This window comes from Dunckerocampus dactyliophorus, chromosome 13 (assembly GCF_027744805.1).
Source record: "Dunckerocampus dactyliophorus isolate RoL2022-P2 chromosome 13, RoL_Ddac_1.1, whole genome shotgun sequence".
Lineage (NCBI taxonomy): Eukaryota > Metazoa > Chordata > Actinopteri > Syngnathiformes > Syngnathidae > Dunckerocampus > Dunckerocampus dactyliophorus.
The window spans coordinates 14,978,983-15,002,577 of NC_072831.1; the positions used below are offsets into that span (position 1 = coordinate 14,978,983).

Consider the following 23,595-nt stretch of genomic DNA (forward strand, 5'->3'; position numbering starts at 1 on the left):
GAATTTGATTTAGAAAAAACTCAATATGATCTACAACAGTTATACTCGACTGCAAACTGCACCCACATTTATAATAATGTAAAGGCAAAATCATCGTTTTCAAACGGCTTTACTGTACTGGATGTGCAGGTGTACCTAATGCTGTGGCCCAATGACATTATTGTCTGAATTGACACATTGATACTTTACATTGTCGAGATTCACTCATACATTAAAAAAGGTAGAAAAACGATTGGCCTGACACGATTTTTGCGGTTTCTGTCAGATATTAGCATTCACTTTTTGCAATCTTTTTTGGGGGGGGATTCGTTTTTTACATTGTGAACTCAAAACATTTCTTGGTAATGCTTAAATAGTCATTAAATTCACATATTTTATATGTTATTATATTATTCACATTCAAGTTTGAAATTAGGTTAACCAACTCCCTACTTTTTTGGATTTGCTTGCAGTTTCAAATCATCTGCTAATGAAACACAAACTTTATGGTCACAAAGAATTTGTTGCTTGAAAAGAATTATAAATCATGTATTGTAATTTAGATTGTCAGTGCTTTTGGGAACTTTAAAGGGCTGTTCTCTCTAATCCTGCTTCCAGTTGAGGAATTCCCTGGCACCTAACCATCCACTGGCTTTGTTTTTCCTGGCTGTGATAGCCCCAGATAGTCTCAAGACAGAAGTGATGATTTATGTGGGGAGAGAAAAGTCTCAAATCTGCTTAACCTCTTGAGTAATTAAATATTTTCCACAGTCTGTAGGGTGATGGTAAAAGCAAAAGATGGAAGTGCAGCAGAGAAACAGTCGAGGTTGCAGCTGCTCATCCCGTGCACCCCCCTCTTCCTTCTCCTTGTGTCCATCGCTGAGCTCCCCCAACTGCCTCTGTCACCTTTGCCCTGTGTTCCAGCTGTCGTGTGTTTTGAAAGGACCATTTGCAGCTCCTCGCAGCCTTCTGACACGGAGGGGAATGAGCAATGTGATGGGACGTGACAGCCACTGGTTGTAAGAGGCCACAGGCTAGATTCTTGTCAACTTACTTTATTCCATTTTTAGTCTGCTTTTGGCGAGTGACGATGGATATCTTCACTTGTGTCCAGATGAGGAGAAGAAACACAGCTTAAGTAGGTGTTTGGTGCTCTTAGACCAGAATAAATGACATCTAAAAAAAAAAAAACAACAACATTGCCATTCATTGTGCACCCTCCATGCAGGAGCAGCAATGCAGCTACAATAGGAATAGGAGCAGTGGCTGTGTGTTTTCACGGCCCTGGCAAACTTGGGCGCACAGTAAAGGAGGGGTGTGTGTTCACAGGGCAAGACAAAGCAGTGGTTGTGCCCGGGGACTGTGGCCTCAGCGAGTGAAGCTCAGCACGGCGAAAGGTTCTCACACATAGTGAAAGATAGAGAAAGATGGAGAGAGAATGAGAGTGGGGGAGTAGGCAGAGAGAGAGAAAACACTTCCTGGAGGTTCATTCTTCCTCCCTGCAACCATCAATGGCATTCTCCCCCTGACCCACTCCTCTTGCAGGCAAACAAAAGACCCTGCATTCCAGTGAAGCCTGACCGGCCAAGCAACCAGCAGCAATCCAGCCACTGTGTAAGCACATCACTGACCTGACCAGTCCACAGTCTCATCACGGACGGGGTGGGCTTGAGCTGCACTGTCGATCTGAGGAGGCTTGTAATGCAACCTAATTCAAAATCCCTAAAGGACGTTTGGAGTGACAGTTTTAGAGATCTAAGTGCACAGCACAAGCTACTGTATAAAACGTGTATAAAGCCAATCATATATAATATATTAAATATAATAATATAGTTGTCTGGCAGCAATAGCAGAACATTTTAGATTTAAACACTTCATTAGGTACACCACAATCAAATGAGATTCAAAATACTGTTTAATGGTCTTCACATAAAAAGTTGAGATGGCATCTTGATATTTCACAGCACGTATAAACCAATATAAGCTATTGATACTACGCAATGGTTGAGCAATTAATGAAGAATTTAACTTTTTAATGATGTTGTTATTATGTATGTAAGTCATTGAGCGGTGAGTCCGCTCCTGAAAAAATGTTAATTGTACAAATTGGCTTTTATGGATTGGAAAAATGTATGTTTTTATTCACTTGTTTCAATTCTTTGATTGTTATTGATGCTTAATGTGCAAGAAGACAGTTTCTATTTAAATTTTTGCATAATCACTGTATAGTGATATTCAAAGATTCTAGAGTCTGTTGGCAAAAATTCACAGGGAGCCCCTTTCCATTGCGCCACTGCAGTAGAAGTTCAACGTTTATCAGCCCTAGGGGGCCCCAAGAAGTTGCCTGCCTTGCTTGGTGGCAAGCAGCGCCCCTGGTGATATTCACCTTAGAGTTGGCAAAATTAGCTGGCATATTGAGTTACTCTGAGATGCTCAATCCCAAAAAGTAATGATGCTGAGTTTTGGATGGCGCCGTGAGAGAGGTATTAATTTATCAATATGTTTATTATTGTGGTTGTAATTTGCATCCGTGTAGAGCTGCACTGCATCACACGGTTTCTCATGTCTCATGATAAACAAGCCAAAGCCCAAAATATTAGAAACACTTCCTGTTACAATTCAGTGTAGTTCTACACTGTAAACTACTACAATTACAGTAGTACAGTAATCATATTGCTAAATGAATACTTTCTGGCAGTGTCAATCAATCTGAATACTGTATTAATATATGTTAAGGCAGAATTTTTCACATTACGTTATCCAGGTGTATCTAATTTTGTGGCCAGTGAGTATAAGTAGAAGTGCCTCAAATAGGTTTTGAACACCATTAAATGACATTTCCGTTTTTCTCTCTTTATTAATGAGCACATCCATCCGTTTTCTATACTGCTCATGTGCAGCATTATCTATCCAGGCTGCCTGCAAACAAGAGGCAGCGCACACCCTGGACTGGTTGCCAGTCAGTCACAGGGCACACATACTGCTGGGTTGCAACCACGTGACCTAGAGTGTCACGGATGGGGGGGGAAACGTTCAATACTGCCACATACACACTCCGTATCTTTGTACAATAGCTGGCAGATTAATGCAAATAACGGTGCATGTCGTTGAAATTATTCGCCCCAGTTGTAAGTGTGCCTGGTGCCTACAGTGCAACAGGGCTTGGCCGACATCACCCGAGCAGAGACAGGCAAGGTGGAGGAGGCGAAGTGCATCCCTCTACAGACACAGGAAAATATACAGGATACCCTCAATCATCTCTGCTTGTATGACAGCTAAGCAAGGCTAACATATTATGGGGTCAGTAACAAAAACGACAACAGAAGAGTGAGAGGCAGAGGCCCTTGTGTATACATCAGCAGCTGTCTTTTCTATCCTGTTCCCATAATGCTGTTTACCAAATACAGTGAAACCTCCAAGGTAGAACACAATCTGTTCCCAAACGCTGATGCAGGTTGTTTGGATGTTGAATCTGTTCCACGGTCACCAACAACTGTCATACAAGTGCCAATCTTTAAACGTGCTTTTAGCTCAATGACAAATTGCATAATATTGTAAGCAGAAGCACCTTAAATTGCTCATGACACCAAAACACATGTTGTTTGTTCTTGTTATTTTTGCCGTGAAAAATAATATTAAAAGGTATATTTCCTGTGTTAGATGTGTGCCTGAATGTTGACATATTTACGCCTTTTTACAATTTTTGCCAATGAAAAACGATCCTGTCGGAGACTGGAGTAGAAGGAGTAAGTGACGTCACTTTGAGAACCCTTCTCGGAACTATGCATGGAATACATTGGTTTCATGATGTGGTGCATTTTTTTGTTGATTTTCTGTTGTTGTTATATTTATTTTTTATATTGTGCCCACTCATTCGGTGTCGGGCTTTTGCTCAAACACTCCAGTAGACTGGTCACAACTCTGTTCACATTTCCAGATGATTTGTCAGATTCTCTGGTAATATGTTCGGCACATTTGGAGGACGGTTGTTTTGATACTGTGCCTCAGATAAAGGAAAGTTTGAGACTGAATGAGAATTACCTGAGCGTGCTTCTACCATCAGTTGTCTCGACTATCGACTCAGACCGGGATCTGCAAGTGAAAATGCAATAGAAGAAGTTGCCAAACGTACCAAGGTGGCACAAAGTAAATCTACTATTTAAATTTTCCACTAAATATATTCTCAGAATCTTAGAATAATAATATGTGTTTTCATGTCAAATTTCAGGAAATGGGAAAAATTGCCAGACTGCGTTCTTGGCGTGACGTCGCAGCCAAGATGGCGGCGGTTCAGAAAACTCGCTGGTGGGCATTTGATAATCACAACTTCATTTCACCCGTATTTTATAGTTGTTTTATAGTACGGCAGCAGTATGACAAAAACGTTTAATCAAGTGACTACTTTATTTTTTTTATTGCTTTTTGTAACATTTTTTGGTGTCATGAGCACTTTCTGTTATTTTTTCAGGTGCGCAGCATAAGGGCAACTCCAAGGACTCCTGACTGACATGGGCCTCAAAGAATAGGTAATTATTAAAAATAACTACCTATGGGGCCCAGAATTGCTGGCGGCACCCCTGAGTGAATAATGCATGTGAGAAAGAGACAAAACAAATAACAACAACAGAGGAGAGTGAGGGTCTCCTGTATCACCTTCTTGGCATGTGGCTGTTAGCCACAGTAAAAAGACCAATTTTATTCAAGAGTAGTCACCCATAGTAGAACCACACACAGAGACACAGAGAGAACATGCAAACTCCAAACTCAAACCCAGAACCATTATATTTGAGGCAGAACCACATGCTCACCTGTGCTACATTTTAGAGACAGACATTTTTCACAAACAGTTTGGCGGAATTCCAAACTTGATGTCCCATTACTGTATCTTCTAGCGGTTACTGCACTTTTAAAATGTCACATTAAGTTTGCAATGTTTGTAGATAAGTCTGATTAATTATGCTTTTAAGGGTTAACTTCATCCGAGCCATCTGAGGGCTTAATGCAAGTGAAAGAGTATCTGATATACTTTGAACCAACTGTAGTGGCCTGCCTGTACCTGTCCCAAACCAGTTCAACTCCTGTCCCTCCCACTGCTTCACTTTCATAGCTTTAAAACTCGCATGAATGTAGATACAGTGTAATAGGCTGTTGCAAGATATCCCAAAACTCTCTTTTAAAAACTTTTGCTTTTTTTGACTGTTTTTAAAGTGTAAAAAAACAGTCAGGCTAGAAGTGAGTGGAAAGAGTTTGCATAGTTGTACAGTAAACATGCAGTTCAGTCGAGTTTAGCGGGACACACCACTGCCCGAGCGAGAAAGGTTATATTTGATTCTGAACCTCACTTCATGGCTCATGTGGCTTTGTTAGAAAATGCCAGCAACCATTTCCACCTCGCAGCGACTCAGAAATAAAAGCATGTTTTTTCCCCCTTTTTTTTTGGCAAACACAAACTTCAATGCAGCCAGGAACTAAAACAGCCATAGATCAACAAGTGAACACTGCGGCCTGGTGATGACTTTGGGTTTTAATCTTTACATTTTAGACTTGAAAGGTTAAGGCTAGGCATAAATACGGTGTGAACTAAGGCACTGTATGGAGTCTCTTGTGATATGTATTGATCCTTTGGAATGTTGGATATTAGAATAATAATAATGCATTACTTTTGCTACGCAAATCTAGTTCAAATGAACTTGTCACTTGGTTGTCCAATTTGGCATGATTTTGCAACCAAATAGACCTCCTCCAGACAAGTATGACCTGTATATGAATATATCATACCTCTTTAGGCTGGCCTAGATCGAGGATCCAACTGCAACTGTTTGAAGGTCATTCAAATTAATTTCAAATGCTGCAAATCACTGGTTCCAGCTCTAGGAATATTTGCTGTCTGGATTATTTTCCAGTGTCATAAACTTAACATTTTTGGATTGTTGCATTGCAACTAGAAGTGTGGAATAAATGAAACACAGACCAGACTGCATTTTTTTTTAAGTATCTAAATAAAATCATTACCAAATGCCTATTTTTACAGAATTAATCAACAATACAATATCAATCAATTTAAAAGCACTGGAGTACTTTTCAAATAAGATGAGATGGAAATGCGTTCGCTCACTTTTGATGGCCATTTAAATTACTTTCAAATGCTGTAGACCAGGGGTCTCCAAGCTTTTTTTTCCTATGACACAACTGCCAAAATAAAAACAGCAGGGAAACACTTGTGTTTAGTTTTCAAATAAAGCTGGCTAAACATACAAACTTTTGAAAATGTTTTTGATCAGCACCCATATAAACAACAAACCAAACAATGGGAAGCTAACATCTTTCCCTGACAGGTTATCATTCAGTATGAAAGTGCTAAAGTATTTAATGTACATAACTCTTGGACCCTTTGGCGAGCTACTCAGAAACAGATGGCGAGCTACTGGTATCTCATGAGCTACCTGTTGGAAATCCCTGCTGTAGACACTATGTCCAGAAATAATAAAAACTAAATATGTTTGCATTGTTTCAATGCTGAGAGATTGGGGCACTACAGGACCACAAACTATGGCTGTCAACACGTGCGGCAATGTCCAAACACTATAAACACAAACATGATCCAAAACTAAAATCACACAAACATCATAAAACAGATCCCCTGGGAAAATGATGACAATACTGCAATCACATAAACACTGTAAGATCAAAAACAAATGCAAAAGAAATCCAGTTCATGGAACAAAACGGAGGTTTGCAAAGCTAGAGCTGAAGGATGTCTGTCTTTAAAGACATGGATGCCCAGAAGAAAGTTGGCTGACTTTTGAAGGGGCGGAATGAAAAGGTACATTTTTCTTTCGGTCTTTGTTAAACACTCGGGTGTAATATTTTGCAATATAATAAAGCAACTGCTTTTAGGAGCTAATGTTAGCATTAGAATGACACCAGAACATAGAAAACACAAGTCAAACACCCATAGAAGTTACTGAAAGTATAATATTTAAAAACGTATTTAGAGAGGTCTGGCTCCCTGGGAGCCTGGCAAACTTCCTTTTTGTTTCATGAACTTGCAGCATTTCTCTCATACAGTTGTTTTTGGGGGGGTCTGCGTGCATTTTTGGCATTTGCAGCATTTTAATTTGCAGCATTTCCTGTTTCATTTGTTCTGTGGTGTTTGTGTGTCTTCAGTTTTTCGTTATTTTTCATCAACGTTGTTGAAGTGTTTGTCCCGGCCAACGAACAAACCAGATGGCATTGTAAAAAGTTGCAAAATAAATCATATGAACAAAAAATATTCTACTGGGATTTGGTATGTTGCTCTTAAGTGTAACAACAAAGAACAATCATGCATTCATTATAAAGAATGTTATTATTTGGTACAATGTGTGAAGGCCGCACACAAAAAGCAACTATAAAACAGGAGGATTTTTCAATGAGACACACGGATGGCACTATTTTGTGTAAGTTGGGTTGGCTTTAGGACCCGGGAGAGAAGGCTGCCACAGAGGCATTGCAGACAGCGCGTTTGGGAGGTGTAGTGGAAGAAAGGCAAGAGAAACGGAGTAAATGAGAGCACTTTTGTCCAGATTGTTGAAGGACTTATCAACTTAATATACCGCCGAAACAGCTCACTAGAATGAGACGGACACATTGTTGAATTCCTGCCCAGGTAAATGGCCGCGTTTCCTTCGCATGGTTAACTACAAGAGGTCGGCAGCTAGTCAGGGTATGTCCCCATTGTACTTACATGGGATGCGGTTATTCTCACCAAAGCTGCCCTGCTAGGCCCCAAATCCTTTCTGTCGCTAAATGCAAGGCTGAAATGAGCTACTTTCCCGACTACTGTTAGCTGTAAAAGTTACTTTAAAGCCACGGAGACGTTCGAGTTCGAAAGTGAACCCTGCTGTAATGTTGTATTTTCTACAAGCAGCAGTGAACGTCTCTTCAGATGTTTGGTTTCTGACAATGAGCACTTTTTGAGACACAGCCCTCAGGCCCACTTACTTGTAACATTAAGCGGTGCGCCTTTCGACGGAAAAATGTTTTTATTGTACTCTTATGGCCCATGAGGGAGAACTAATGAGATCAACAAGAGAGCAGCCCATTCATTGTTATGAACACTGTTTACGCTTTATACTGTACCGCCATATAGCGATTTCACACATATCATTAGCTTTCTTAGCTTGTTGCTGCTCTGCCTTTAAGGAAAGAACGTGCTTCTTTTTTGCTTGTGAATTGTCTTAGCAATGTTTTAGTACTTAATTTGTTGTCTACACTGGCTCTGACAGTGTTATTTTCTTATTTATATTAGGTATGTTTATAATAGGACTCACCACAGGTGCTTGGAATTCTTGGAAATCTTTCAATGTTCATGTTGCGTTCAAAGATTTAAAAAAGTGTTTGTATTTTGGAATAGTATGGTGCATTTCAGTGCTTGAAGTCACCTGACTGAATACTGTAAGGGGCATGTGCAAAACATATTTTTTCTTGTCTATAACGGAGTATAATCTTGTTTAGAATCATAAAGTTAGATACAGGTAATCATTTCAGTGTGTATACATTATACATTGTGTAAATGTAGCATAATTTAAGGTAACTGGAAACACAAGCGATTGCATATGAGCCTGTAAAAGGTGTTTTAATCCTGACTGTTCTGTTATGCACATTGTTAACTTTTTGTTTTGGAGTGGACTTTTGTCATAACAGCCACAGTGAAAGGATGAAAACTATTCTGTACTGCACTCAGTTGGTTCAAATAGCAGTAATTTAAAGTGTATATTTGAAGCAGCATCAATACTTTAAATAGCATGATCCAGAGCCTCAATGACTAACTCTTGGTTTCCCATTTGCCTTTTCAGAGTACAACGTCCTCAGGCATGTTGTACCCTTTTACGCATTTAGTGTCAAAATGTTTTTGTCAGTCATGAGACTACTGTGCGTCTGTCCACTGTGTGTTTGAGTTTGTGTGCATGCATGGGGGCATGACATGTGACCAATGGAAGACACAACACCCTGGCGTAATGATGCAGCCGGTGACTGTTTGGCACTGCCTGTTGTATTTAGAAAATACCAGCCGCCTCCCACCCAGTCCCTATGCTGCTCCTCTGACGCAAATGTGCCATCAGGCGCATGCAGAATCTGTGGAATGCTGGTGGAAATCTTGTCCCTGTGCACAGTCAGATGTATTGTGCCCCTTTGCGCCACAGGAGTTAAGACCTTATCACTGAGAAGGATACACTTCTCAGAATGGCCGCCCACTGTTGCCGTCACATGAGCTTTGGTTTGTGACAGCACACTGACACCATTGCAGGCAGAGACACTGATAACAGTATTTAATTGATCTTGTTCACATTTTTAATGAGGTCAGGATTTAAGAAGCATTATTAAAACTTTAACTTGAGTTATGGGTTAGCAAATCTGGACACTAAAGACAGAGGGGTTACTAGTTTAAATGCACGGTAGCTGTGGACTTGTTTTCAACTGTGTAGTGGAACCTCTAATTTCAACCACAGTCTGATCTACCTCCAGATTATTTGTCGTCCAGCATTAAGGCATTGTTCAGTCTTTTTAAGTTTCTTAACGGTCATAGCAAGTACAATAAGAGGTTGACCACTGTTAATATTACATCAATAAATTCTTCACAACACTGGTCCTTTGCAGCATAGAGTTTATTATTACAAATGCTCAATATTGGCTTCCTTACAGGTATGATATATTGATATTGTCCATCACTTCATTAACAGTACAGATATTAACCAATACCAATATTGACTGCACCTCTTCCCTCAAACTGTTGTCATGTAATGAACACATTTGACTTCTTTTACTGTGATGGATTTCAAAAATAAACACTGTTTGTGCAAAATAAGACAAAAACTGCAATATGCAGTAAAAAAAGAAAAAGAGCCATATTTTTTGTAAACATTTTGTCATTTAAAAAGTTGAACAAAGTGGGTATAGCTGGGTGATAGTTGTTTGTTTTGTTTTTTTCAGTACAGCCGGTCACTTCTTATTTTGCCACATAGCGCGACATGTGACTCAAGAGTGATTGTTCCTGAGGTGTGATATTAGAGTAGAAGTATTGAAGGAAGACTCTTTACTCCCCTCTTGCAGAACCGGTGCGTTACAGACATTGCAAATTGCATGTTGACAATACAAAGGCGAAACTCTAAAATAATTCCAGACTGCGGACATACTGAGCTAGCAAGTTTGTTGCTCTTTGTAGCATGGCGCAGTTTGATGAGGTCTCACTCGCACGCTGACGTCAATATCGGTAGAAAAAAAAATGATATGGTCTGATATCTCATTGATATGTCAATATCGGCTGATATTATCGGTCGGCCGTTACTCACGGCCATCCCTATTTATTTTTATTATCTGCTTATTGTCACATTGTTGTCAGGACAGAGAAGTATGGAGAAGTATGGATCATTGCTACGTTGCAAGAAGCACCTTTTTGTACCCTTCAGTTGTGGTGTTACAAAAAATAACAATTACACGTATGGATTTTAAACCTGTGGCTGTTAACTGAGATGACTTGTGTGTCTCACAGGTGTAGTTTTCCTGGAAAATGTCAAATTCCGAATCATACGACTTTAGAGGTCCTGCGGTTGAAGTTCCGCTGTAATAACAACTTTGTTATCATTAGTAAAGTATTTACAGGAAACTTGAGTGAGGAACTTCACACTCTGTAGTTGACTAAACCATTACGAGTGCCACTTTGGGAACCCTTCCCTTTCCCAAGTGTCCATGATGGATGTTCTCCTTTCAAATGTTGTAAATACTTGAGTAAAAGCGTATACGTTTTGTAACTGTAAACCAACCACGGACTCTTGCTCACCCCAGCAGGAGCAGAAAATAGAGCATAAACAAGCCTACAACCATCGATCTGTGATGAAGGAAGTAGTGTGGTGTTGTTGGCCTGAATTTCTTCTTCCTGCCATAAACACTTTTGACTGTCACAGATGCTGTGTGTGTGTGTGTGTGTGTGTGTGCGTGCGTGTGTGTGTGTGTGTGTATCTGTGGGATCTTCGCTTCATGACACTGATTTGCATTGAATGAGTCGCCCCCAGAGCTGGAGCCAGAAAGATTGAATGATTGAAAGCTGTAGTGACAGTCAGGCAGGCAAGCGGGCGGGCGGTGGCGGTCCAGAGGCCTGAGGACCATGTGACCCGCTGTCAGGGTACTGGGTTCATTCAGTGGCTGTGGGCTGCAGCACTGGCAGCAGCCCAGCTTTTCCACACAGGCTGCAGTAGCAACAGGTCGCTCCCATTAAAACAGCAGCGCTGTGTTGTGGCTCCAGAGCCGCTCTTGTGCATGTGTTGCTTTTTCGGCTGTGGTGTATGCGCTCCGGTTTGTTTGTGTGAAGTATCCCAATGTGTATGTAATATGTGTGTGTTTGTGACAGTGTACACACCGACATGCCAAAGGCATCCAAAGGCTTTGACGTTAAATTGCGCTCAGTGTGTGTGTGTGTGTGTGTGTGCGTGCGTGTGTGTGTTATTTTTTCCAAAACCACCTCCAAGATCTTTCCACCGGCGTCTGTGGGACACAAGCACCACAACCTCACTGCAATAAACAAAAACACAGAGTAAAAATAAATAAACCTTTTTGCTCATTGATGGAAGCGAGCAGAAAGGCTGTAAAAGGTGTGTTGATCACCACACTCAGTGACACATTTATTTGAGCCCAGAGCTGTACTGATATGACTCGTAGTCTGTCAATAGTCACATCCACTTCCTGTTATTGTCCCCGGCAGTAGGCTGGCTGAGCCCACTCAAACAGAGCTCTTTTGATGGCTATACTCAGATGGAGCAGCAGCAGACAAATTGATTTCAGTGGAAGGGCGGAGATCGCCTGGTGCACTATGTGACATTTGTGTGAACAAGTAGGGAAATTGATCCTTTCTTGTTCTCCTGTCCTGCATTCAAACATGTACTTACAAGAGGTAAATTAAGGGAAAGGTCAAGTGGTTTGTCATGATAGCCTCCAGTGTTTCAATATTTGCAGTTACTGGGAACTGTGATGGAATGATTGCCTTGTTATAAACTGTGCTCACTTTATTTGGTACATCTAAACAATATATTGAAATGCACAATGATCCAAAACTTGCCTTTTTAAAGATAATACGAGGGGAAACAGTTGCCCCTCCGCCACCACAGATATTTGTGCACAAAACACAAGCCATGGTACCTTTTTGGCTTGTACAGTACAGCCCTTTGGCCACCAAGAGTTGTGGAAAGTGTGGGCTGCACTCCAATTTTGTGTGACAGTACTTAAGATGTGCACAAAGGGCCAAAACATTTTTTGGTGAAATTATTACATTTTGTTATAAATGCAATGCAATTCCAAAGACAGTTTAGTTCTACTTGATCCTATTATGAAAATCTGGGTGCTTTGAACAACTTTTATGGTACATGTGTGGTATTATAAACAGTCTGAGGATGTCCAGTGGGATATATTGGAGTCTTCTGCATCCCAGGCATTTCAAGTTGTCTGTGTAGTAGTGATGGAGAACTGTTTTCATAACACAAATAATATTATGTTGTTAAATGAATTCCCCTTTTTCATTGTCTGTCAAGAGAGAGCATTATTATTTTTGTAATGGGAGATCATAATACAACTCTTGCTTTGGACCTCATTAGATTGTGGGCCTAATGTTGAGGGTAGTTGGTACATTCAACTGTATCCTCATGATTTTTTCTGAATCTGAGCTGGCGAGACCTCTGCTATTGCCTGATTAAATGCGTAAGCTTGCACTCCACTTAGCAAAGAAAGTGCGTCATATGTGTCGGTTACTTTGGCTGTTATGCACACATCAGGCAGTCAGTAAGTCTGGAAAACATCCAGCAACATTTCCGTGTGCTTGCGCCACTGGTCAGGCATGAGTAAAAACAACAACACCCGTAGATATGGCACGAAAAGGTTGTCTTCATTCCTAGACAGATGTTGCCGACTGAGCTGCAGCTGTTTATTAATTTAAACAGTCAGCCAAACAAGGGGTGATTAATGAAATCAGTCATCACAAATGGTTGTGGTCTTTGTAATGCAGGCATAGGAACACGAAAGGTATGTCTTTTACTGCCTCAACCATAAAGTGGCAAGGCCGCTTGTCTTCTGAGTTGACCAGGAAGTTAATATTCAGACGAGTGGGGGGGGAGTTCCACCTCATTGTAGGGCTAATTTTTACTCTTTTCTAACTAATAGATAACCACAAGCCGTGTGTGTTGGGCTGAGTGAGGACTACTTGAGAAACAAAGTGACTCTCCCTGTGGAAATCCTGGATCCTCTAACCTGTCCACCAACATGACCAACGTGGTGATTGTCAAGGAAGGATGGCTGCATAAAAGAGGTAAGAATATGGCTTTGAAATGAGTTAGCTTTAGTTATATACAGTGTTGTATTTTAAATGTACAGTACATTATACTGTATATTGTACAGTGGGCCCTCTAAGGTTGACTCTAGGCCTGTCACGATAACAAATTTGCTGGAAGATAATTGATATTATTGTTATGTAATGGTACTATATCATAATACCATAATATCTGAATAGAAGCAAATAAACTTTAATTTCTCAAGAGTATTTAACATTGTAATTGGATTGTCAAAAGACAAAAAAACCCAATGTATTTTCATTTATTTTGTTTTTTTCATTTACAGTGCATGTTTTTTGTTCACTTTTTTTGGGGGGTTTATTATGTTTTTTTTGTTGACAGTATATGCTTTTTTTTATTATATTCTGTATGTTTTAAAGGGATAGTTCGGATTTTTTGACATGAAGTTGTATAACATCCCCATCAGCATTGTTGATGGTCTACTGTCCCTGAGCCAATAGGGACGCAGAAGACAATGCGGGTTCTCCCTTAGCGAATCAGGATGCAGAGCACAATGCGGTCATACGCTGTAAAAAAAAAAAAAAGCATGCTACACTGTAAAAAAACACAAAAAAACAAATCTGTGAAATAGCGAGTCCGCGTAAAGTGAACCGCATTATAGCGAGGGAACACTGTACATGCAGAATGCGTTTGGTGCCCAATGAAGTGTTATACTTCAGGAATCACAGTAGCTGAAATGTAAGTGCCAACATTTTGTATTATTTATTCCCTTGTTTTGTTACAAACTTTTTTATGTCACAAAATGACGATGCGCAAACAGGTTGTGTTTTATACCCAACAGGCACGAAGAAAGTATTCCACCCTGTTTCCCTGTTTATTCAATATATTGCCTCTATATTTTCACATGGCTATCCCCCCCACTGGGACAAAGTTCCACATGGAAATAATTTCAGGTCAAAACGGCGAAGTATTTTATTGTTTCAGCCTTTCAGCCACACGTTACCTGTGTTCTGGGTACCCTGAAACAGTAGTTTTTGAAAACTGCTCCCAGAGTGAGAAAATCTGAAAACGCTGGCTTGTCGTTTCCGTGTAGACAGCCAAACCACTGTTTTACAAAAACAATGACGTCACCGACCCGTCACTGTCATGTGACCAGAAGTGAGCATTGACGACAAGCCAACGTAATATCTGAATATTTCGACGGACATGACTCATCTCAGTCGACATTCCCCTGATATTTTGTTGTATTATTCTCCAAAATTACATGACTCGCAGAAGTAATTCCACCTCATTGCAAGTACGATGAGCCTTGGAAAACAGAAGACGACAGACTTACACGCATGTGTTGTTTCTTCTTCTATAGTTTGGGGTGTCACGTGTTTCCGTCTGCGTGTCTGTTTACAGCGCCACACATAGGTGTGCCTTGTGTATCGTGTATACGTTTCACCCAGTGATCCATTCCTGTCTGGATGCAACTATTTACTAACCCGTTGTGGATGTGCTATTTTTTTCAGCCCACCATGTTAGCGTGAGCACAAGTTAGCATTGTGAGCAAGCAAACGCATATATGAATGAAGGCACAAAAGCGATGGTTTGTAAGCCATATGCCACAGCTCCATTGCGGTGAATATTTTGGTTTTAAACAGAATTAACAAGGCATGAACACCGATGAATCGGTATGTGGCATTTGCTGGAAAGTAGTGCTGACGAAGAAGAGGATAGTGCATCTCAAACACGAACATCTTGTCTAAAAAAAACTACCGCTCGAGGTGCAGCGGACAGTTAACACTTACTGAGACGTTTGGTGGGCAAAGTAAATATAAACAAAACAGCGAAAAATGGTACATGCTCACAGACGGTGTTGTTTGCTATATGTTAAGCCTTCCTGTTAAGAAATAATAACCAATGTTCATTTATGTTTGTTTATAGGTTTGGGCATAGTTTGAATTCGAGCGATTCTGGTTCTGATTGAGATTCCTCAGTTCGATTCCGGTTCCTAACGATACTAGATTTAGATTCTTTTCATAGATATGGTCATGAAACTTTGCATGGTTTAAATGAGGGTGCTAACCAAAAGTCTTGGATGAAATTATTTTTTTCATTATATGAAATTTTTATGAATAACTTTACGATTAATTTCACACAGAGCTATTTTCAACCAATATATAAATATCAAACCATTAAATTTGAACATAAATGTTTTGAAGTCTCTTTACATAGGCACAGAGACTTTACAGAGGCTTGTTACTCCATTTTATTCTGTGTGCTTTTTACTGAAGTGTTTTTCTTTTCGTAACAGAGACAGGGTCTATTATTATGATTGTGATTTTTATTTAAGTGCAGTTTTTGCTAAAATAGACAGTCCATTTTATTTTCATTGGGCTTTTTTTTTCTTTTTTGTTTGTTTAATTTATTTAATTTAAACTCTTGACATTCCAATTACAATGTCAAATACTCCATAAGAAATTAAAGTTTATTGCTTTTGATACAATGCACACTCGCATTATTATGCCATATAATTAATGAAAAAAATTGTCTCAAATGTCAATTATATTGATTATTGACAATAATTGGTAGGACAATTATCATCCAGCAAAATGTGTTATCTTGACAGGCCTAGACAAAGGCATAATAGGATTCATAATGTGGCACATGCAATTCATCTGTGTGGTCCTCGTTTTTCGGTGTTTTGTGTTGCAATGTGTTTCATTAAATTAATTAAGAACTTAATTTGGTCTGTGAACAGGAGACTCGCAACTCGAGAACTTAATACTGCCCTGGCGCCGGAGGAATGCACTATGTGCTTAATATTGGCCACACTTGTCTCAGTTGCTCGACTGTCACCACCATTATTAAGGATAAAGACCGTATTGCAACATCCAGGCAGACGTTACAAGGATGATGAGGAGGTGATCGATCAACAATCTATTTATTGCAAAAACAAAACAGGCTACTGTCGGCCAAACCATACCAAAACAAAATGAGCAAACTCAACTGTCCGCAGTCAGGACTCATATCACGTTCATGGCTTCACAGAGTGTCGGAAATAACAAAATTCTTTAACACTACACATTGATATTCTGCTTATCTGTCACGGAGCAGCAGTCTCATTATGGACGTCCAGACTTCACGCCCATTGGCCACCTCCTTCAGTTTCACAGGGAGGAGACATGATCCCATCCTGATTTCATTTTTTAAAATTGTATTTAGTGTTTTATTACTGTATTGTATGTCCTTCATGGGTTCTGTGTACAGTGTGTGACTTCAGTGGTAACTTAGGTATGAATTCCGACGGAACTCGTTTGTAACACGAGAACTACGTGTATTAAAATTCTTGATTCTTCTTGAATATGAGTCCACTTAATTAAAACGTCTTTTCTTTTGCATTCTTCTTAGCTTAACATCTTTCATTAAGGCTGGCCTTTAGTTTGGAAGTGTTGCAAAAAAGTCTCAATACGACAAGAAAAATAAGCATTTTGAGTTGACCCTCACCACAATGCGCTTCGAATTTTGCGGCTTCACTCTATTATGGATTTTCAAAATATAATAATTCATAAATCATTGCTGTTTTGTGGTTGACTACGGCCTATTATTAGTCCAAAAATATGTATGTTTAATCAAATTTAAAGGTCTAAATTAAGCATTTTGTAGCATAAAAATGACTAAATGAACTAAAATACAAAAATAAGACATTCCAAAAACTCATTGAAAGACATGTTGATATGGAGTATTCTACACTGGTCACTTGGTGTCAGTAATGTTATGTTAACTACCAAGACGTCCAGGAAGTAAGAAACAACAAGGAACTTTCTCAATGTTAACATGAGTGAGTCTGTATGATGTCTTATTTTCTATTATGTCTACTGTATTGGGTAACACCAGCGTAATGTAACTGTAGGGGTAATATTTCATGTTGAGAGGGCTCTAATAGTGTTAAAAACCGTATTTACAAAGTCATAAATAGGTTTTCCATGCTCTAACTATGAAAATATTCCATTTATAAACAAGGAATTCTACTTAGCGGAAATGTACATATCTTGCTTTGGTCTGGAACCAATTAACCATAATAAACGAGGGATGACTCTACTAAGAAACAGGCATAGTTAATCCCATCCTCTCTCCCAGAATATGCTGATGTTTCACGTGAAGTCATGCACCTCAGTGTGCCATCTTTTGGAATAAGCATGGCTAAAAGCCAAAGAAAAAGGAAAACTTGCACAGATATAATCCTTTGATTCTCATGTGGTACCCTGAATTCTCGCATCATATTTGAAATTTCGTGTGACTGTAAAGGCATAATGTTTGAATCCCGACTTTAGGGGAGTTACATTTTTGAGGTTCTACGTTAGACACATAAGTTTAAGATATTAACACTTCCACCATTTCCTGTTTTGATAGCACTTTAATTCAGGTTCTGCTTAATCTGTTAATACATTGCACAGTCATCATCACCACCACATTTACGAGAAACAAATCATGCTGCATGCACCAAACTAACAAGAGGAAGCTTATTCTCAGAAACCTTTTCAGCAAAGATTGTTAAGGATGACATCAGAGCTTGGTTTCAGTTGTAAACTGGAATACAGCGTGAAATGTACACAGCAGATAAGCTATGCTGCATCATCAGGCCTGTCACAATAATAATTTTCCTAAAAGTTATTGTCGATAAACGATATTATCGTCAACATTATTTTGAGACCATTTTTTCATTAACGTAATGATAACATATGGCATAATAATGCGATCACACCGTATCTAAAGCAATAAAGTTCTCAAGAGTATTTAACATTGTTATTGGAATGTCACTAGCTTTTAAATAAAATTAATTAAACAACATAATACATTAAACAAACCAAAAAAAGACAAAAAAAATCCCCAATGAAAATAAAATGAACTGTCTCTTTTAGCAAAAATTGCACTTAAATAAAAATCACAATCACAACCAAAAACAAGAAGAAATACACCTGTGAAGGGGGAAAAAAAACATTCCATTAAAAACCACACACTCATCAATAAAAACAATAAATCAAATGGAGTATCAAGTCTCTGTAAACAAAATTGCACTTGAATAAATAATAAACATTGGGTATTATTCCTTAACAGGAATGCAAATTCATGAAGCTATAGGGGTGATGTCTGCTGTTGCGTGGCGGGACACAGCGGGACCAAATAATGTCAGGAGTGCTTCACGGATGTGGGAAATGATTGTGACAATGCATACCCGTGCGGCAACAATGTGCTTTGCGCGTGCTATTGCTGTGCAATAGACGTAAACAGTACTTGAGAAGGTCATGTGGGAGTGTGGTCAGTTCATGCCAATGCGCACCATTTTCGATCACGAGTTGCCAAGTGCGTAATTTAATGCGGAAACAGAACGCAAGCGGTGCGCAAACTAGTCTTCATGCATGCCATAAACACATAAATAAATGATACGCATTACCACAGCAAATTGCGGGACAATGCAGAGGCAAAATGCGTGCAAGTGTAAACGCCGCTTTACACCTCACTTGCACCACTTTGCGTGCACCTGCCAGCGGCCCCGCCTCTACTCACTGGGACAAAGAGACTGAGGCCCTTTCACCACAGGAACGCTCATGAGATTTATTTTTTTTGGCAGGTTGAAAAAAAGTCACGTCCCTGTGCCGGATTAGTAAATTGTTGCATTCAGACTGGAACGAACCACTGAGTGAAAACGATGTAATACACAAGCACACCTACGTGTGGCGCTGTGAACACACATGGAGGGGGAGCCACGTAACGCACCAAATCATAGAAGAAAAAAGAAAGTCCATCATCTTCCACTTTTCAACACTTCCTAGAAGAGGAATTAGTTCTGTGAGTCATTACGAAGTGTCAGACAACAAAATGGATGTCGACTGGGTTAAGTCATGTCGTTTTTGCATTGCCTGTATACATGGCAACAACAAGCCGGCGTTCTCAGATTTTCCCACTCGGGAAGCCGTTTTCAAAAAATGCCATTTCAGGTCACCCAGAACGTCCTTTTCTGTGTGAATGAGAGGCTGAAACGATAAAATACCTGAAAACGTTTCCGTGTGGATAGCCCCTGAATGACCGACAGGAGGGTTCATTCTGCTGTAGAACCAGTGTGGTCAGATGCACCGAGTAAACCCTCTTGTCAACCAGGCTGTTTGGTAGAAAGAGAGAGGAGAGGAGTATATTGAGGCCGGAAAAATTATCATGTTCGTTTTTATTTATTATTTTTATTTATTTTTTATTTATGTGCGATTGATATATTGATTATCGTGACCGGCCTATGTATCATTATGAAACATTATATTGTTCCTTGTTTTTGTGTTGGGTGTTCCAGTGATTTTAATAAGTGAAATATTTACTGCGTACCTAAAATGTAGTGAGGCGTCCAGTGGCCAATTCCCCAGTGGGCCTCATTGAACTGCTCTGACATAGCTGTGTGGTGTGTCGGGCGTGAGTCCTGTTGTTTGGATGAAGAGGCATTCCTCACATACCTGCTGACTTTGAGTGCTTTATGTGTGCACACTATCTCAGCCCTCAAACTGCAGCTGCCCCTCAGAGCCCACCACCACCACCAGGGGCTGAACGGGATAAGCAAACTGTCTGAGACCAATGACAACTCTAAGGCCTGGGGCCAAGGAGGCGATAGACTTTTACTGGAAGGAGGCAAAAATCATGGCTCTACTAGAAGTGTATAGTAGTTGCCGTGAGGGAGAAAATCGTTGGTAAGCCTCTTACGTCAAACTATTTACAAAAGAAAAGAGAACAGGAACATTATTTCAGTCGAAGAGAACTCTCACTGTTAAACATCGTAACTGCACTGTCCCCGACTGTTTTGTAATTTCACGTGTTTTTTTTGTTCTTCTTTTCTGTTCCAGAAAAACTGGTGAATACTGTCCAATACTTATGAGTACAGAATACACAATATAAGAATAAAAATATGTAAACACAATAAAGTAGTGACTGCTAAGTAAACACTCATGCGGCATTGGTACAATTATGCTCAGATGCACACACACGCTCAAGTTCAAGCAGTGACGCCTGTCTATTTGTGACACACACACACACATTAAACAAACAACCTTTCAGGAACAGTGAGTTGGCACACTGTCACAGTTGAGCAGCTGTGCCCTATGAAATGTCACCCAGAACCTTTTGCGTTTTGATTGGAGGACGTCCGCCTGCCTCCTTGACAGCAAGGCTTTCTGTGTCGCATCTCTGTCATGCAATCTTTGCCCCAGAGCCACTGCACAGAAGGTGAACCTGCCGTGGCCATGTCTCGCTGTCCATTACATTCAGCCACTAGCCTCATGTGTTGCACCTTGAGTGTTATTTTAGGGGCGGGGGGTTGGTTCTTAAAGGAAAACTGCACTTTTGAGGGAATCATCCACACTCCTATTTAACATGTCATGTTACATTTAACATGTCTTTCTCTTTTTTGTGCATTTTAAAGATATAAAAACAGATAAAGAGACAGCTCACTTCTGCACGTAATGGGACACACTGCCTACAAAGCCCACTATTAAAAGACCTCCAAAAACCTCCAACAAGGTTTCATGGTTTTATATACATGCTGTGACCATTTAGTAACACGTACATTCATGATAATATTTTGCGTATTTCAGCCATTCCAAGCATTACTGGATCTTCCTTGCTTGGCGCATTGATTTCACATAGCAATGTGTGGGGAAACGAACGCCTACACCTACCGTTAACTTTTCCAAACTAGTCGCGAGCCGGCTAGTGGCTAGCCGGTGTGTTATGGCAAAGTGTCAATACGCCAGTAATGAAGGTAATAAAGGTGTAATGAATGTTGATAATAACAATGTCGCTACAGCTTGGTTAATATGCACGTCACATTATATGTAAAGGGAGTGTTGTTGGCGCCTTTTGGAGACTTTTTCATACTACTTTATATGACAAATAAGTATGTTCTATCCGTGCAGTAATGAGCTGGCTCTTTTTAGCTGTATTTATATATTTAAAACGTACAGAAAAAAGAAAGATAAGTCTCACATATGATGGGCAAAATTCCATAAAAAGTGCAGTTTTCCTTTAAGAGTCCAACTTTATTGTGGTATCAGTTCAGAGAAGGCCTTTTGTTCTCCAGCTATCCCCCAGTGAACAAAGCAAAGTCCAGTAAGCGTTGATGGTAAGGTGAGGTGTGGAATAACCCCTTCAAACACACACACGACAACAGTGATTGCACTGTTGTCTAGCGTAAAGTAACCTCACAAATTGATGAAAGAGAGGGCAGAACCATTTTTTCCATTTTCACTTTCTTTTAATTGTGATAGCCAGGGGTCTCCATACATTTGTCTTCTTGCTATAGAGTAGTGTTTTCTTCATAGGAGTCTGTAAATCACCGAAAGTATCATTTGAGCTCCAGAATCTTCGCCTAGGGGTGCTCTGCACAGGCCATACTCAGTGGGATGACCTCATTCTGAAGGACACACCTACTTTCTTCCTAATTCCTCAGTGGTAAATTGTCTCTGCCTCGGGGGTGTTGTGGCTTCTATCTTCTTTTGGAATGTCAGATGAAGTAACAGAATCAGACGTTTCAGAGTAGTTACTGTATACATTGTACATACAACTTGCAAATAGTGGGTTTAGGTAGAGCGTTATGCATATTTATTTTGAGGTCCTATTGCCAGAAGGACCTCAGTCAATTACTCATACACTTTAAATTTGCCTTCAGCCCCTAGTGGCCACAGGAGCCGAGCAGTGTGTTATTTCTTTTAGCAAGTGTGTTTTTCTAAAGTTTCCGTCAAAGCCAGAGCATCGTCCGACATCAAAGAGGCAGATTGTGGGTTCCCTAGTTTCCAAGGAAGCACTGTGGCCAAGAACTCAGTGAAGCTCAACAGAACAGCGCTTGCTTGTCCTCTCCTTTTCCCTGGCCCTTGTGTGTTTGACTCATTTGCTCCTTGACAAGTATAAAGAGCCGGCCCCCTCGTTAGACTAACGAAGGCCACAACAACTGTTGGATTTGGGTAGCACGCTCAGCTGGCTCCAACTCACGAGGGGACGGGTGGAGTGGGTTGGGGAGGGAGGAAACACGGCATTAGAGATGGGAGGGAAAGATTGAAAGGCAGGCAAAAGAGCGAGACAGAAGTTAGGCAGTGTCTCTGTGATGTTCGCAGAACATTGCTCAGTGACCCAGTGTACCTCCCAAGAGGGGATAGATGTTCTGTGTGAGACACTACAGACACTGCTCATGGCCCTGGTTTGGAGCTCATCAGCTGATTGGCTCCCTTGCCGGTCATGCAGCTCAAGGGCAGCCATGAGCCGCCTCTCCAAGCAAGAGATTTTTGGTGGTCCAGTGTGTGGCATGAAACATAATGGGCCCATGCTGCTGAACATCACCTCATCAAAATTTGGCCTTCATATGTCATTTTTCAACAAGCGAGAGTGGTGTTTCCTGCACTTTTCAATACTCTTTGTTTTCTGAATGTGTGCCAGCCAGTGCTCCTGCTAGGCCCCTTTCTCATTCCAGTGATAGTCTAGGCTTGATGGCAATAGCTGGGTCACCACCGTTAATAGTATGACATCATAGCTACAAGGCGGCCTGCAGTTAAGAGAAAGAAGAAGCAAAGAGAACACTCCAGCATACTGTGCCAGGCTACTACCGCCAAAGGGTGCAGGTTGGGTATTTTGGGACCTTTTTAATAATATGGAAACAAATCATTATGAACTAAAGCCCGACCGATATGTCAGCGGGCCAATTATGACACATCACCGATTAATACAATTTTTAGTCCCGTGTATTACTGTAAGTGATGCGTGTTTTTATTAGGGATGTCCGATAACATCGGCCTAGTAGCGCATAAAAAAATTTGTTCACATACAGTGCAAGCCCACCTCCTTTGCGCGTTCCACAGGCTCTTGTGTTGCTGGCCACTCTGACTGTACTGAAGTCGGCTAGCCTTTCACGTTAGCCTCTGGGACGCTAGCTCTGAGCCATTCAGTGGAACACAAATTTGAAGGTCTTGACGTTCTTGCCAGCTTGTCCATCTTGCTCTGTCATTATCACGTTTCCCATGATAATAGAACGTACCGAAGGCTTGACTCTCCACTTTCTTGCTAGCCGCTCGACTTTCATCTTAGCTCCGGCATGGCCGCCTCGATATCAATGGGTAGACACGGAATCACACCGATGCCAGACGTCGCTCTCATGGCACGTAAAAATGTGCTTGAATAAACAAACAGAGCTGCCTGTAAGGCGGCCACTTGTGGCGCCGGTTTTAATTGCCCAACATACATACATACATACATACATACATTGATACAGAGATAAATACTTTATTACTCTCAC

General features: G+C 40.5%; 1 protein-coding gene across 1 annotated transcript in view; it reads left to right on the forward strand.

Moving 5' to 3' along the window:
* Window positions 1–7,465: 7,465 nt before the first annotated feature.
* akt1 (v-akt murine thymoma viral oncogene homolog 1) overlaps window positions 7,466–23,595 on the forward strand; it is a 46,185-nt gene continuing 30,055 nt past the window's right edge. The window contains exons 1-2 of the mRNA XM_054796009.1: window positions 7,466–7,627; window positions 13,165–13,309. Coding sequence (XP_054651984.1) covers window positions 13,264–13,309 — 46 coding nt within the window. The 5' untranslated portion in view covers window positions 7,466–7,627; window positions 13,165–13,263. The remainder of the gene's footprint in view (window positions 7,628–13,164; window positions 13,310–23,595) is intronic.